The sequence below is a fragment of the Eucyclogobius newberryi genome, unplaced genomic scaffold (genome assembly GCF_026437365.1).
Source record: "Eucyclogobius newberryi isolate DKJ021-1_F unplaced genomic scaffold, fEucNew1.0.hap1 SCAF_10, whole genome shotgun sequence".
Taxonomy (NCBI): domain Eukaryota; kingdom Metazoa; phylum Chordata; class Actinopteri; order Gobiiformes; family Gobiidae; genus Eucyclogobius; species Eucyclogobius newberryi.
Genome location: NW_027315724.1, coordinates 28,141,233 through 28,157,301, shown reverse-complemented (window position 1 = coordinate 28,157,301; position 16,069 = coordinate 28,141,233). Strand labels below are relative to the sequence as shown.

At 40.5% G+C, this 16,069-nt stretch overlaps 1 protein-coding gene across 3 annotated transcripts; it reads left to right on the top strand.

Moving 5' to 3' along the window:
• Window positions 1-328: 328 nt before the first annotated feature.
• Window positions 329-15,805, top strand: LOC140366943 (clathrin heavy chain 1-like). Of its 3 annotated transcripts, XM_072453214.1 has the most exons (34): window positions 329-684; window positions 1,693-1,900; window positions 3,708-3,976; window positions 4,062-4,223; window positions 4,298-4,411; window positions 4,522-4,695; window positions 4,942-5,139; window positions 5,222-5,422; window positions 5,513-5,665; window positions 5,860-5,982; window positions 6,066-6,203; window positions 6,336-6,500; window positions 6,585-6,765; window positions 6,865-7,028; window positions 7,103-7,228; window positions 7,311-7,453; window positions 7,536-7,770; window positions 7,889-8,011; window positions 8,098-8,243; window positions 8,384-8,567; window positions 8,649-8,841; window positions 8,948-9,105; window positions 9,403-9,567; window positions 9,651-9,758; window positions 9,838-10,005; window positions 10,090-10,239; window positions 10,329-10,460; window positions 10,553-10,663; window positions 10,795-10,965; window positions 11,060-11,281; window positions 11,893-11,913; window positions 13,768-13,805; window positions 13,916-13,991; window positions 14,329-15,805. In XM_072453214.1, exons 1-33 carry the CDS (start codon window positions 643-645, stop codon window positions 13,944-13,946), a joined length of 4,917 nt encoding a protein of 1,638 aa, XP_072309315.1. In that variant the 5' UTR covers window positions 329-642; the 3' UTR covers window positions 13,947-13,991; window positions 14,329-15,805. The 3 variants fall into 3 exon arrangements, with proteins under 3 accessions (XP_072309315.1, XP_072309297.1, XP_072309307.1); XM_072453196.1 differs by lacking the exon at window positions 13,768-13,805; XM_072453206.1 differs by lacking the exons at window positions 11,893-11,913; window positions 13,768-13,805 and having other exon boundaries at window positions 330-684.
• Window positions 15,806-16,069: the final 264 nt, after the last annotated feature.

Here is a 16,069-nt window from a genome sequence, read left to right as displayed (position 1 = left end):
AACGAAAGGCGCAGGCAATAGCTCACTAGGGTTTATTTAATTCACCACCATGAGAATGCACGAGGTATTTAGCCTATTTCTAGTTGTGTGTTGATGCATGTCACATTGTCAAGCAAAAGTAGTAATGTTTTTCTGGTGGTCTACTTCTAAATTAACAGTTTTACAGTAGTAAAACAGATAAGAAATTCATGAAATAGACTAATGACAAACGTTTATTTATTCTAAACTTGATTTTCACTATGTTACACTGACACAAATACATGTCAGTAAATGAGGGTATCAAAGCTTAGATAGCTCTCATCCATCTTGGACCAGTGTCCTTCCAGCTCTCGATGCTTCCGGATTGGAGGCGCTGAGCAGTTTCCGCCATTGCGGATTTTGACGGAGACCAGCGCTCACCGCTACATCCATTGATGCGGGGCCGACGAAACCAACATAACGGCATCGTTCAGGAATATTTTACTGACCGTAGTTTCCGGAAATCGTAGCAATAATCATAAGTACATAGTTTTTTCCGTGATCCGCCTTTACACTGCCTGGCTCCGACCTACACATCGGTGAGGAGGTCGTAGCTAGCTGCTTTGCTAGCTAGCCGCACAGCTAGCTGTATTTCAAGACTCCACCGAGGCTCCAGAAAGAAATATGGCTCAAATACTGCCTATCCGCTTCCAGGAGCATTTACAGGTGCGTAGACCAAGCTTCATTTACACACATGCTAATATTGTTTGATACAGTGTGCATTTTAGAAATTTGACAGATTGCTAAAGCTAACGTCAATCCCGCAGCAAATGAATGACCTCCCCTCCCCCGTTTAGCTCCGAGCTAATAGCCTGCCTCCGCTACTAGCGGCTCTTCCACTTGATTGTGATGACATTTGTGCGAACACAACATTGTCAGTAATACATTTAGTACTAGGTTAATGTATATCCTCCTATATTTAAATGACGTTGCGAAATAAACCGATTGTGCGCCGCCTCTTTTAACAGGTGTTAGCTTCAGGATCGGGTGATGCATCAGCCGCATTAACCTAACGATACATCAATACTTTTTTGTAAACTAGGTCACGTAAATTCACTGGATGCCACCTCAATGTGCACCACCTCTAAATGTGCATCATTGTGTATTTTGACATGAATGTAATCAGACTGAAGTGACATTTCAGCTGCAGTTAAACCGCTAGTCACGACGGGACGTTGTATTCCTTTAAAGATGGTCTTATTTATTTTCAAAGCTGATAGTTTAATCCCTTCCAACATTGCATACACGTGTGTACAAAAATTAACGTAGGCTTGTCACTAAAACATTTTTCGATGTTTAGATTGTCTGCAGACAATTTCACGTTAATTGATCATATTGATGACAATTTTAGCAGTTTTTTAAACCATTTGAACCATATTGTAAAGGGGGAAAACTTTTTTTGTAATAATAAAATGGCACAATGAAACACCAGTAGATGAGTATCAATAAAGACTCATAGATGCAATATTATTCTGCAGGGAAAATACTACCATTACCCCACTAGTTCAAATCAATTGTACTGATGATAAATATGATGTATCTTTTATTTAATGAAAGTCGATTTAATATAACCATAAATCAATAATAATAATTTTAAATATAGTCACAATTATATTTTGAACATACTTTTTGACTAAAAACCTCTCTTGTGTTTCCATGTACTGTGAATCTCAGCTCCAGAATCTGGGAATCAACCCAGCCAACATTGGCTTCAGCACACTCACGATGGAGTCTGACAAGTTCATCTGCATAAGGGAAAAGGTGGGTGAGCAGGCCCAGGTGGTCATCATTGACTTGGCGGATCCTAACAATCCCATCCGGAGGCCCATCTCTGCGGACAGCGCCATCATGAACCCAGCGAGTAAAGTTATAGCACTTAAAGGTACGTTGCAGCTCGTCATGACATCTAAAAATGAAATTCATCTAGAAAAGGGTCAGTTAGGCATTATAGTCATAGAATATTTTGGGCAAATATAAGGCCCCCTACATTTTGTTTGCATTTTCAGCCAATCACGTACTTGTCCCAGCTTTTATTTGATGTTTATGTAGGTCATCTCATTTGTTTGTTTATGTAGCTGTAACTGTAAAAATACATTTTCCCTAGAAAACGCATTCAGTGATAGCAAATAATAGTGAAAATGCCATTCAGCCATGAATCCTATGTCTATTTTGCTTGTTTTTGCTCTTTTTTCATTTCTTCCGGCTTTCTTTCGTTTGCAGACGGTGAGTTGAATTTTACATATCATGAGTTATTCAAGTCTAATTTGTATGCACTGTCAAATCTTTGCACAGGACTGATGATTGAAATAAAATTATGCTTGTGTTCACAATTACAAGGCAAATCAGTACAATTGAAAGAGCAGCTTCAATGGCTGTTTCCTTTTCCTTTCAACCAAATGTGTGTTTCTCCTATTTATTACACATATTTTACAATGCTATTGACCATTTTCTATGCTGTGTATTTAGTCCATTCTGTTTCCAATAGCACGCCATCAAATTATTTTAAAATTGATTTTTCAAATATTAAATCAGGTACTACATTTTTGTTACAATTGTGCCAAATTTGTATATTGTCAGACTTTAAGCTTGCAAAGTTATAATAAAGTTATTGTTTCAGAAAGTTAGAAACAATTTTAGAGAAGAAAGTTGCAATAGATCTTTGGAAAAATGGTTGGTAGCAATATAAAATACTGTGTTTACAGAAACGGAGGAACACAAACATTTTGGGCTTTATTACGTCCGCTACCCATTAACACATAAAAGCCATAGTAAACTTTCTCATGGAAACTCCCAATCACTAGGAGTCAGTGCTTTGCGATGGATTAACACTGCTCCACCGCAAAAACAAGTGCTTGTAGGTGTTTTGAGCTTGTTATGAGTAGATTAATGGGTTACTGAAGTACACACATGCATGTTGGTGGTGATTAAATTAAGAAAATATTTTTTAGAAATGTACTCCACTGGAGACAAAGGGTAGATATAAACAGGCTAATATTTAAGTATCTCTTCAGACAGTTCGAGCAGCTATTGCACTATATGAACACAGCTGTAATAATAAATTACAAAGTCTTTCCCCATGATCACGCTGGTGTGCTTTGTTGCCTGATTTGCATTCAAATTTAGTTTTTAATAGTATGTTTTACAAGTTTAATGTTATGCAACCAGCAACTGCATCTGCAGTCTATAAACTCAAAGATAAGTGTGATTTTGATTTTAGTTTTGAGAATTATAATTATAGTATGATTTAACTGCACCATTTCATCAAAATTCACCAAAATCTCACACTATTTGGTCTTATGGTTGCAGCAGCAAGACTGCTTCCTCATTAAAATACATAATTGGTCGCCATTGCTCATTTCTGACTGTAAATCCCATCTTCATAATAGATAAGCATTGGTTTTCCTCAACTGTCCTCCCTGTCAGGCTATTGCATCAGCGGTAACTGAATGCAGATCCATCACTGATTGCCCTTCTGTTGGTCTTGCCTCTTTGTTTTGACCCTGATACTGGCTTGTTGTGTAGTCTTTTGTGTGATTTAAATCCGACCCTCACACATCAGCATTTCCTCAGCTGTTGAAATTGGTTGCACATACATTTTTTAGATTCAAGACATTTCTGGTGGTGGTCATTTCTACACTTATGGCTTTGTTATTTCCATTTAAATTCAATTTCTATTTTTACTATTTCAGCTGCAAAGACCCTGCAGATCTTTAATATTGAGATGAAGAGTAAGATGAAGGCCCACACAATGACAGATGACGTGACCTTCTGGAAGTGGATTTCCCTCAACACGGTGGCACTAGTCACAGATAACGCAGTATACCACTGGAGCATGGAGGGTGACTCGCAACCAATCAAAGTCTTTGACCGCCACTCTAGTCTTGCAGGTTGTCAGATTATCAACTATCGCACTGACGCCAAACAGAAGTGGTTGCTTCTTATTGGTATTTCGGCACAGGTCATTATATACATAAATTATACTTGTGGCTTTTAGATTAGAGCTGTGTTTTAAAATGTTTGTCTTTATTTTTATATATGTTTAGCAAAATCGAGTGGTTGGGGCCATGCAACTGTATTCAGTTGATAGAAAGGTGTCTCAGCCCATTGAGGGTCACGCTGCAGGCTTTGCACAGTTCAAGATGGAAGGAAACACTGAGGAGTCGACCCTGTTTTGCTTTGCAGTGCGAGGACAGGCAGGAGGAAAAGTATGGATTAATGTTAAAGGATTAACTCTACCTTGTACAATTGTATATTTATTTCCCTCTTAATTTGTTTTTAGCTGCATATCATTGAGGTGGGCACTCCTCCCACTGGAAACCAGCCATTCCCAAAGAAAGCTGTAGATGTTTTCTTTCCCCCAGAAGCACAGAATGATTTCCCTGTTGCCATGCAGGTTTGATTGCTTGCTTTTAAGTCTTTCATCAAAGTAAAATTTAACAGTAAAACTTATTAATTTACATATAAATTTTTCTGATTTGTTTTCTTTTATTTACTAATCTTTAGATAAGTTCCAAGCAAGACGTTGTTTTCCTCATCACCAAATATGGCTACATCCACCTCTATGACCTTGAGACAGGGACCTGTATCTACATGAACAGGATCAGCGGGGAGACCATTTTTGTCACAGCTCCACATGAGCCCACTGCTGGCATCATTGGAGTCAACAGAAAAGGACAGGTACTGCAAACCTGCATGTTGGAAATGTTGTTATGGCTTTGGTGAAGTGTGTAAGTCTGTTTGCCTCCATGTACATTTCAGTACATTCTCCAAATAAATTTCCTGGCATAAGTGATATATAAGATTAACTGTTCTAATGCTGTATACAAATTAAATAGATTTTCATCTGCTGTCTCTTGTGGTTCTTTTTTGTACTGAATATTTTATACGCCCAGATGGTTAAACTGACAAATGTGTTTTTTCCAGGTGTTGTCAGTGTGCGTAGAAGAGGAAAACATAATTCCTTACATCACCAATGTGCTCCAGAACCCTGATCTCGCTCTTCGCATGGCTGTCCGCAACAACCTGGCTGGTGCCGAGGAGCTTTTTGCTCGCAAGTTTAACACGCTCTTTGCTGCCGGCAATTACTCTGAGGCGGCTAAGGTGGCAGCCAATGCGCCCAAGGTACTGCCCATATGTTATAATGCATTAAATATGACTCTTGCTCAGATTTCTTGACAAACTCACAATATTGCAACCCCTCTAGGGTATTCTGCGGACCCCAGACACCATCCGTCGCTTTCAGAGTGTCCCGGCCCAGCCTGGTCAAACTTCCCCTCTGCTTCAGTACTTTGGCATCTTGCTGGACCAAGGCCAACTGAACAAATTTGAGTCTCTGGAGCTCTGTAGACCTGTCCTGCAGCAGGGACGCAAGCAGCTCCTGGAGAAATGGCTAAAAGAGGACAAGGTATATTTAGTATTCAAGGTTACGGTGCATTATTTAAAATGTTTCTCTGTGAATTTAGTCATTTAGATTTTTTTTTTTTTGTCTTTTTAGCTGGAATGCTCTGAGGAACTTGGAGACTTGGTTAAGTCAGTTGATCCAACTCTTGCCCTTAGTGTTTACCTCAGAGCCAATGTCCCAAACAAGGTGATTCAGTGCTTTGCAGAAACCGGACAGTTTCAGAAGATTGTCCTCTATGCCAAGAAGGTTTGTATTCGTCATTTAAAGTATTAATTTGGAAGCAAGATTTATTTATTTAATACTAATAACACTAAAACATGTACAATAGGCTCCTCCCCCTCTGGGGCCAGGACTTCCTTTAAATCTCAGTGGGACTTTCCTGGTTAAATAAAGGTCTATAAATAATAATTGAATTATATTTTAATCTGTTTTTCTTTTAGGTGGGCTACACTCCAGACTGGATTTTTCTGCTTAGAAATGTTATGCGAATTAGCCCTGAACAGGGCCTTCAGTTCTCCCAGATGCTTGTTCAAGATGAGGAGCCACTGGCTGACATCACACAGGTTAAATTAAAACATATAACGTATAATTTCTGATCTGTAGGAAAGTCAATATGGAACTGTTGATTCTATGTTTGTGCTTGCAGATTGTTGATGTGTTCATGGAGTACAACCTGATCCAGCAATGCACATCCTTCTTGCTAGACGCGCTGAAGAACAACAGGCCCATGGAGGGACCTCTGCAGACACGCCTGCTAGAAATGAACTTAGTCCACGCACCTCAGGTACATAAGCCAGGCCCTGTGGGCACCTTTCACATAATAGTTAATTTTCTTCATTATTGCTAGTTTAATGTTCAGGTTAAGAAATCATCAAAGGAAATCTGCCTTTACATTTCCGCAATAATGTTATTTCAGGTCGCAGACGCCATCCTGGGTAACCAGATGTTCACCCACTATGACCGTGCACATGTGGCTCAGCTGTGTGAAAAAGCTGGACTTCTTCAGAGAGCACTGGAGCACTACACTGACCTATACGATATCAAACGAGCCGTCGTGCACACTCACCTCCTTAACCCAGAGGTACAATAGAGCGTACCAATTCTTGTTAATAATTATATTTACTCATTCGTGAATTGTGTCTAATCCATCGATATATTTTTACAGTGGTTGGTGAATTACTTTGGCTCTCTGTCAGTGGAGGACTCGCTGGAGTGTCTTCGTGCGATGCTGTCCGCCAATATTCGTCAAAACCTTCAGATTTGCGTCCAAGTGGCCTCCAAATACCACGAACAGCTCACAACCCAGTCGCTTACTGAACTATTTGAATCATTCAAAAGCTTTGAGGGTGAGAATAAAATGGCATCTTGATTAACTTGATAAAGCCAAAGTAGTTTTAGTGTGGGTTTTATGAGCATTTCGCTTTTTATTTTTTATTTTTGTGTAGGTCTTTTCTACTTCTTGGGTTCCATTGTAAACTTCAGCCAGGATCCAGAGGTACACTTCAAGTACATTCAGGCCGCCTGCAAAACTGGCCAGATCAAAGAGGTTGAGAGGATTTGCAGAGAGAGCAACTGCTACGATCCAGAAAGAGTGAAGAACTTCCTCAAAGTAAGACATTTACATTACTGTTAAAACGATTGAAGACCAGTTTTACATTTAATATACATCTTCTTTTCTCTTAGGAAGCTAAGTTAACAGATCAACTGCCTTTAATCATTGTGTGTGACCGCTTTGATTTCGTCCATGACTTGGTCCTGTACCTGTACCGCAACAGTTTGCAGAAATACATTGAAATCTATGTGCAAAAGGTAATCTGTTCTATTTCTAGATATGTTGTCAACAAGGCTAGCAACAGCGTCATGCTCATTTGATCTGAACTTGTAATTGCAGGTGAACCCAAGCAGACTGCCTGTTGTCATTGGAGGTTTGTTGGATGTAGACTGTGCAGAAGATGTAATAAAAAACCTGATCATGGTGGTGAGAGGGCAATTCTCCACGGATGAACTGGTTGCAGAGGTGGAGAAAAGGAATCGGTACGCAGTTATAATTAAACAATGCAGCATACACCACAAAACCAAAAACATGTAATAAACCACACGATTCTTTTCTTTTTAGACTAAAACTTCTTCTGCCTTGGCTGGAAGCTCGTATACATGAAGGTTGTGAAGAGCCTGCTACCCACAATGCACTAGCAAAGATCTACATCGACAGCAATAACAACCCTGAGCGCTTCCTGAGAGAGAATCCCTTCTACGACAGCCGCGTCGTTGGCAAATACTGCGAAAAGAGGGACCCGCACCTGGCATGTGTGGCCTATGAGCGGGGACAGTGCGATCAGGAGCTCATTAATGTAAGTTTGGAATAATTAATAATAAATAAATAATCTTATATTTTATAAAGGGTCATTTGGTAGATAAGACGATGCCCTCTGTTAACGATCATTTTTGCTGAATCTCCTTTTTTGTCAGGTTTGCAATGAGAATTCCCTGTTCAAGAGTTTATCTCGATACCTTGTGCGTCGCAAGAACCCAGAGTTGTGGGCTAGTGTTCTTCTGGAGACCAACAACTTCAGAAGACCACTCATTGACCAGGTCTGGCTCTTAAAGACCACCCTTAGAATACAAGCGCCATCCGATTGTAGTTTTAGTTGTTTTAACTGGGTCTTTGTTATTCACAGGTTGTACAGACGGCATTGTCAGAAACCCAGGATCCAGAGGAAGTGTCAGTCACAGTCAAGGCCTTCATGACCGCTGACCTCCCCAATGAGCTTATTGAGCTTTTGGAGAAGATTGTCCTGGATAATTCTGTCTTTAGTGAACACAGGTGAGAAGGATTTGATGTTCCCAACTTTTCTAAATTTATTTTTCCAGCCTTTCTAAATTTATTTTTGCAGAACTCAAGCCATTTCAATTTCAAGCAGAATTATTTTAATGTACTAAAAATATTTAAAATTTGTGTTTTAGAAACCTCCAGAATCTGCTTATCCTGACAGCTATTAAGGCGGACCGGACACGTGTCATGGAGTACATTAACCGTCTTGACAATTATGACGCCCCGGACATTGCAAACATCGCCATCAGCAATGAGTTGTTTGAGGAGGCCTTTGCTATTTTTAGAAAATTTGATGTCAACACTTCTGCAGTGCAGGTGCAAGCTCTACTGTGCTTTTATGAGTTTCTCTCGTGCTATTATTTCACACTATCTGACATTTTATTAATTTTACTCTAGGTTTTGATTGAGCACATTGGTAATCTGGACAGAGCGTATGAGTTTGCAGAGCGCTGCAATGAGCCTCCAGTGTGGAGTCAGCTGGCAAAAGCCCAGCTCCAGAAGGGCCTGGTCAAAGAAGCCATTGACTCTTACATAAAGGCTGATGACCCCTCCGCCTACATCGAGGTGGGACAAGCAGCAGCTCAAAGCGGTAAGAGAAACGATCTTTGGATTTTTTTAAATTTAAGTGGTACAAAATATTTTATTTTATAAGGAATTACATAGTACATCATTAATTTGGTTGCTTTTTTTCTCAGGGAACTGGGAGGATTTGGTGAAGTTCCTGCAGATGGCCCGAAAGAAGGCTCGTGAATCGTATGTTGAAACTGAGCTGATCTTTGCCCTGGCCAAGACCAACCGCCTGGCAGAGCTGGAGGAGTTCATCAATGGTCCCAATAATGCACACATTCAACAAGTACGTGTCCTAAAACCTGCATTTTGCTAGCTTTATTATAACACTGATTTTCAAACATCAAAAGAGCTGATAGATATTTTAACTCTTACATAGTTCATAAACCCTTCCACATTGCCTCTCTCATCTCAAAGTATAACACTTGGCGCTCTGATTCGCATTCACAATCAATAAAATGTTCTTAAAATTCCATGCAGACAGTGTTCTGATTTTGTCACAAATATACGAAAACAAAATGTACCAATTCCCAAGAAAAGCGCCAGGCCGTGCAGTCTTAATATGATATGTTTTTCCCCTTAGGTTGGTGACCGGTGTTATGATGACAAAATGTATGACGCTGCAAAGTTGCTCTACAATAATGTGTCAAATTTTGGCCGTCTGGCTTCTACTCTGGTGCATCTGGGAGAGTACCAAGCCGCTGTGGATGGGGCTCGAAAAGCCAACAGCACACGAACTTGGAAGGAGGTAAAACACCATTACCTTTCGCAATACTTTTCTTCATTATAATCAAGATATTAATATTTGATCATTTGTCTTTTTTTTTCCAGGTGTGTTTTGCATGTGTGGATGGGAAAGAGTTCCGCCTGGCTCAGATGTGTGGGCTGCATATAGTTGTGCACGCTGACGAACTAGAGGAGTTGATCAACTACTATCAGGTATGCTCAGTGGATGTGACAGTTTAGCAGATGTTAAAGCAACATAACACAACAAAAACCCTTTTTCCTTCACATTTAGGATCGTGGATATTTTGAAGAGCTGATCACCATGCTGGAGGCCGCCCTGGGACTGGAGCGTGCACACATGGGGATGTTTACGGAGCTGGCCATACTTTATTCCAAATTCAAACCACAAAAAATGAGGGAGCACTTAGAGCTCTTCTGGTCCCGTGTGAACATTCCAAAGGTACGCTAAAAATCAAAGGCAGCTTCCTGAAGTTGTTTATTATTATTGTTTACTAGTGTTCCTGTAACAAAATGTCTGTGTTAGGTTCTCAGGGCAGCAGAGCAGGCCCATCTATGGGGAGAGCTGGTTTTCCTTTATGACAAGTACGAAGAGTATGACAACGCCATCATCACCATGATGAATCACCCAGCTGATGCATGGAAGGAGGGTCAGTTCAAAGACATTGTGACCAAGGTAAATAATGACATGGAGGCTGGATGGAGAAAATACAGATACAATCTTTAGCTCTTTACACAAATGTTTAATATTGCTTTTTGTGGCAGGTGGCCAATGTGGAGCTGTACTACAAAGCTACTCAGTTCTACTTGGAGTTCAAACCATTATTACTGAATGACCTTCTGATCGTTCTATCTCCACGACTCGACCACACGCGCGCTGTCAACTTCTTCAGCAAGGTTAGTGAAAATATACCTGCGCATAAGCACGTTATCAACTTGGACAGTGACAGTTGAACGATATCATACATTGAGATCTTACTTGTCCATAGATGAAACAGCTGCCTCTTGTCAAGCCATACCTGCGGTCAGTCCAGAATCACAACAACAAGGGTGTCAATGAGGCTCTCAACAATCTCTTCATCATTGAGGAAGACTTTGCTGTAAGTTGTATTGTACTGTATACAACATACATATTGTTCTAGTATGCATTTTTTTTAACACACCCTAACCTTGTTTACTTCAAACATTATATTGCTTGAAAAATATGTCAAATTGTTGTTGTTCTATCCAGGCATTGCGCACATCCATCGACGCCTATGACAACTTTGACAACATCTCATTGGCTCAGGGCCTGGAGAAGCATGAGCTGATTGAGTTTAGGAGGATTGCCGCATACCTTTTCAAAGGCAACAATCGCTGGAAACAGAGTGTGGAACTGTGCAAGAAGGACAAGCTCTACAAGGTGCTTACAGAAACAATTTTCCACAGCTGTCAATAATCAAATCAGCCATGATTGATTGTTCTATATTTGTTTTTTTCTTTATTGTTTTTTCCAGGATGCGATGCAGTATGCGTCTGAGTCCAAAGACATCGAGCTGGCAGAGGAGTTGTTGGCCTGGTTTCTGAGTGAAGATAAGAAGGAGTGTTTTGCAGCGTGTCTATTCACCTGCTACGACCTGCTGCGGCCTGATGTGGTGCTGGAGACCGCCTGGAGGCACAACATCATGGACTTCTCCATGCCGTACTTCATCCAGGTCATGAGGGAGTACCTCAGTAAGGTGGGTGTTTTTGTACAAAAGATATGTAAAGTAAACACGTTACACTTTGCAATTGGGTTAAGTCATTGTATCAGTTTATGCTAAGATTTTATTTAGTCTTCAAGCTGACTGTATATTTTAGGGCCATACATCTCACGTGTATGTTTGCAGCAGACCTGATTTCTGAAGGTTAACACAGCCACAGGATTCATATCTCCTTTTGTCAGTGCTTCTGTCAGTCATACAAATTTCCCCTCATTTTGTTTTCCATCAAACGCTGCTTTTTCATACAAATGTTTTATGGGGTTTTATAACGGCTCTTTTATTTTTTATGTGGCTTCAATACCAGCTACATTTTATATTTCAAAGTCTTTTTTTTTCTTTTGCAAAATGCAGGCTTCTTGAAAACACTATTCAATTTATTTCTTATAGGAAAAAGTATGACACTTTTGGTTCCTACTTTTCAAAACCTTTTTTTAGATTTACATTTGTATCAAAAGTAGCAATTTTACCTGCTTTTTTATGTGGTGAGTGCTGTTTTTTCCTCTTTTCTTACTATAAATTTATACTTTGGGAGACTTCTATTTGTTTTTCTTTCCTCCTTAAGTTGCCTCTCTGAATTTCCTTTACAGGTTCATGCGATAAAGGAAAAGGTGAAAGTCGAATCCATTTTCTAGTCGCTCTTTGGCCCCTCCCTTGTCCTCGTCCTGTAGCCTGTAGTTTGGAGGGGTACAAGTAGAAAACTGCATGACAAACCTCCCTGTGTCACACTGCTGCTTCTGATTTCAAACCCACATCTCCACAAGCCTTACTTTCTGTCTCACACCAGAGGGATGCTCTGAACACTTCTGCCTCAGGAGGCTGCTGTCTATGTTAACCTGTGTGTACACTATGTCATTTTGCACGTCTGAGATGTACGACTCCCAAGATTAATTAACAAGAGAACTTGCTTCCAAAGACGAGCTGCGACAGACGGCAGCAGTGTCTGATACTTTACAGTCTTTGCAGAGAGCCCTCCTCTCTGCATCTACATTCGCAAATATGTAAGGTAAAAACAAACACACCGGCAGCTCAGCCATGTACGGGACACATTCCCCTCATTTCACGTTTATAACTAACAGAACAGTTGGCAAGTGGCACTAGCATCGGCTAACTTGCATGACTATGACGACATAGACGAAGTGGTTAAATCCAAATTTTCAAGTCATTGCACAAGTGGGGAATTATGTAAAGAGTCAAAATTAATCGTGTACCCCTGGCTTTTTAAGGATGTGGTTCTTGTCTACTTTCCCCTTACAAGACGAGCAAGCCTCTTTGTGGGCGTGTTGAGTTGCTGTGATGTGTTTTGTTCATGCCCAAACTATAAGTTCTCCTGATGCATGGGTTAAGAAGCATCTTTCTGGATAACTCCCCAGCTGTTTCCAGGGTGTTTTCTCACATATCTGGACAAAATGTTCAAAAATAAGAGACTTTACTTTACTTTAACTTTACTTTCTTAATAATTTTAAGGCGTTCACTTCAGTTATTGTTGCAGAACTAAAATAAACAAACGGTAGCTTTAATCTTTATCACACGTCATGCCAGTGTCTAAAGACTATACTGAAGGACATGTTGTATATTAATGCCCAACGCAACGGTATGTGTATTTCAGTACACTTCAGCTAATGCTTGGTCCGTCATTAATAACGTTGGAGTTTGAGGGAGCGTACATGTAAACTCCTGTATGTCGGGCATGAAACGGCCTGAGCAGCACTAAGGCCTGGCTCCAAAGCATCGTTGTTGGCTGTGCTTGCTTCTGAAAACTTTGGACTGGCTACAAATCATCCCGCACCCTCACTCCTTCCACGTTGGCTCTCCGCTTCTGTCTTATCTTTCTCATGCACTCCTCAAGACGATAATAACAGAAATGGCCGCTTCCGCATGTCTCTCAACCCTCTTTTTCTCAAACTAAAGAAAACGGCCTGAACTTCTCTAAACAGCCTGCCTAACCTGATTGTTTGACAATGTAGTAACCTGTAACAACGTGTTGTAGAGAACTGAACCCAAAGCCAGATTTTGCTTTTGCTTACAGTTATAGTTCCTGCTTTTCTCTCCTAGCTACACACATTAATTTGTTTGCTAATCAAGACCTGCATAAAAGGATTCAGGAGTCGGTTAAATGAGTCAATATCTCTAGTTTATATTAGTTTATACTGACTTATCATACAGGTATGTTAATGTTGTTACTGTATGTAGTCTGGTGGTGAGGGTTGGTTCTCTACACTTATCACTGAGAATAGCTGATATTAGTGGCTGGATGGTGGGACCATTATTTCCCTTTTTAGATGTGTTTTTCCTGCTTTAAATCCTGATTACACCGCCTCATTCTCCACATGAGAACATGCAGTGATTTAGTGTTTAAGTAGCAGATAGTTCTTCTTAGCTGTAGTCCCTGTAACCTTTAGTGTGCCTCTGAGTATGAAGGCCAGTGCATTTAAATCTGGACTGTATTCATCTTCAACTATCAGGAATGGTCCCATCCGTCAGCCAGTGAAATAACCCAGAGGTCAGTTTAATCCAAACCTGCGCCTCAGCCCACGCTCTCCGTGAGCCTCTCCTTAACCTCCAGCAGGACACGTCAGCTCAGCCCTAACACGCATGTGGCTTTATTCACAGGTGGACAAGCTTGAAGCCTCTGAATCCTTGAGGAAACAAGAGGAACAGGCCACCGAGTCACAACCAATTGTTTACGGTAAAACACTTAATTGTTACGGTTTTAACAAGGTCAATATTTTATGTTTTTCAGGGTTATTTGAGAGTAAAACACATACTAATGTCTAAATAAAAGTTAGGGCTTCAAAGATGAGTCAATTACTGCGACCAGTTGACAATCATATTTATTTTGATAATTGTAGATGTTATTTGGAGTATACAAACTGTAAAACATGCGACGACAACAAAGACTGGCATTATTAAGTTAAATGATTTAATACTACAAGAGGCAGTAGATAAAAAGAAGATGCCGTTATCTGATGTCTTGTTGACTCGGCCATTGCTGCTTTTCCTCAACACATTTGTCTTGGTTTCAGGCACTCCTCAGCTCATGCTCACCGCGGGGCCCAACGTGGCAGTGCCCCCTCAACAGGCCTATGGGTATGGGTACCCCCCAGCACCAGGGTATGCCCCGCCCCCACAGCCCGGCTTTGGTTACGGCATGTGAAGTCGCCTCCTCTTAAGCCGCCACAACTCGACCCCTCCTCCATCTCCATCGGTCTCTCTGTTCCTCACCAGCCTCCTAATGGTCTTCTACCACAGCAGGGGACAAACAAGCAGCCACACTCTGCCGGAGCACTATTTTCACTGTTCTGTGATTTAAGAGAACATTTGAACACATCCAAGGACTTTTATTTGTATTGTTTGAAAAGAAATTGGACCATGTCTTCTTATTTTTCACATTCCATATTTATGATTTCCTGTTTAGAAGATTGTTATTTGTGTATGTTTGTTTATTTTTATTGTTTAAAGTGCAGAGGTGGACTTGCTGCAGCTCAGCAATGAACCTTTTGAAGTAGGTGGAGGAGCATTGGATTTGCACTCATGAAGAAATTAAAGTAGATGAGCTCTTAATTTTGACGTACTGAATATGTGAAGGTTACATTGTCTCATTGTCTGTATAATGCATTTCATCATTGTATATTCTGAGGAAAAAAGGTAACATATAATATTTGAACAATATATTGCCATTCCAATGGCTATAGCTAGCAACACTAAGTAATGATAGTATATTCTGCACAGGCGTGTAGCTTTATGGAGTTATAAAGCATACAGCAGTATGTCACAATTTGAATGATGGGTGTATGTGTGTGTGTGCTAAGTGTGTGTGTCTAAAGATTTTAACTCCCTATGAGCCTGCACCGGGCCCCACCTGTAGATGTTCGCTCTCCTTCATATGCTCCATGTATTAGGTGACCTCTCGTGCCGTGTACAGTGCTTGTGTGAGACTCTGTATGTGCAAGGACAGGACCGCGGCTCCCTTAAACGTACTGTGTGTATTTACTCTAACCCTCCTTGTGCTCAGGTCCCTGTATGCCAGGTGTTGTGCCGTTTCCCCATTGGTCACCATTACTTTTCTGCGTGCACAGGTGTGAACTTGACCCATTACAGACTTTAACAGGTCCCCCTTTATCTTTCCTCCACACACTTACCTGTCCAAACCCTCCTCCGGTCCAGCGAGGAGGCGAGAGGCGGCAGGTCAGTGTCTTGGTGACATCTTGATTAGCTCCATAAGCACTCCTGTAAGCTGTGTTAGATGATAATGATGAAGAAACTAGTTGACCGTACATCCAGTTATTTGTCCAGAATGGTTGGTGTTACAGCCTGTACTTATCTTGATGTACTTCACCCCCGGACATGCTTTAAGCTGTGTAAAGTGTCATCTAACCCTACCTTGAGTTCATTTTTTCTGTTGTCATGCATATTAAGAATTAAGGGGATGTCATTAATAAATGGAAGAACATGACCTTATTGAAAGGGAACTACTAGCTGAAATAAAAACTAAAAATTGGACACTATCTGCTCTTTTATTTTGTATAGGCATATGTAATGTAAGTATTTCTGTAGTACATGCAATATGCTTGGATTAAATTAGTTTATGATGACATTTTATTATTTAAAGACTGATGCTATTTGCACAAAAGTAACAATACTGCACTAACGTCAAGGTCCTCCATCTGACAGAAACGTACTGTCTCAAAATGTTTAAGGCATATTTTATTCACAATTTTACTTCAATTAGACTTGATTAAGTCTCTTATCGCTGGTTGTTTTTAT

Excerpts from the sequence above, each read along its gene's own strand:
- LOC140366943 (XM_072453196.1), top strand. The coding sequence starts at position 643 with ATGGCTCAAATACTGCCTATCCGCTTCCAGGAGCATTTACAG. Across the intron at positions 6,204-6,335 it reads ACTTAGTCCACGCACCTCAG|GTCGCAGACGCCATCCTGGG; the intron begins GTACATAAGCCA and ends ATGTTATTTCAG. Across the intron at positions 10,240-10,328 it reads TCAAAGACATTGTGACCAAG|GTGGCCAATGTGGAGCTGTA; the intron begins GTAAATAATGAC and ends TTTTTGTGGCAG.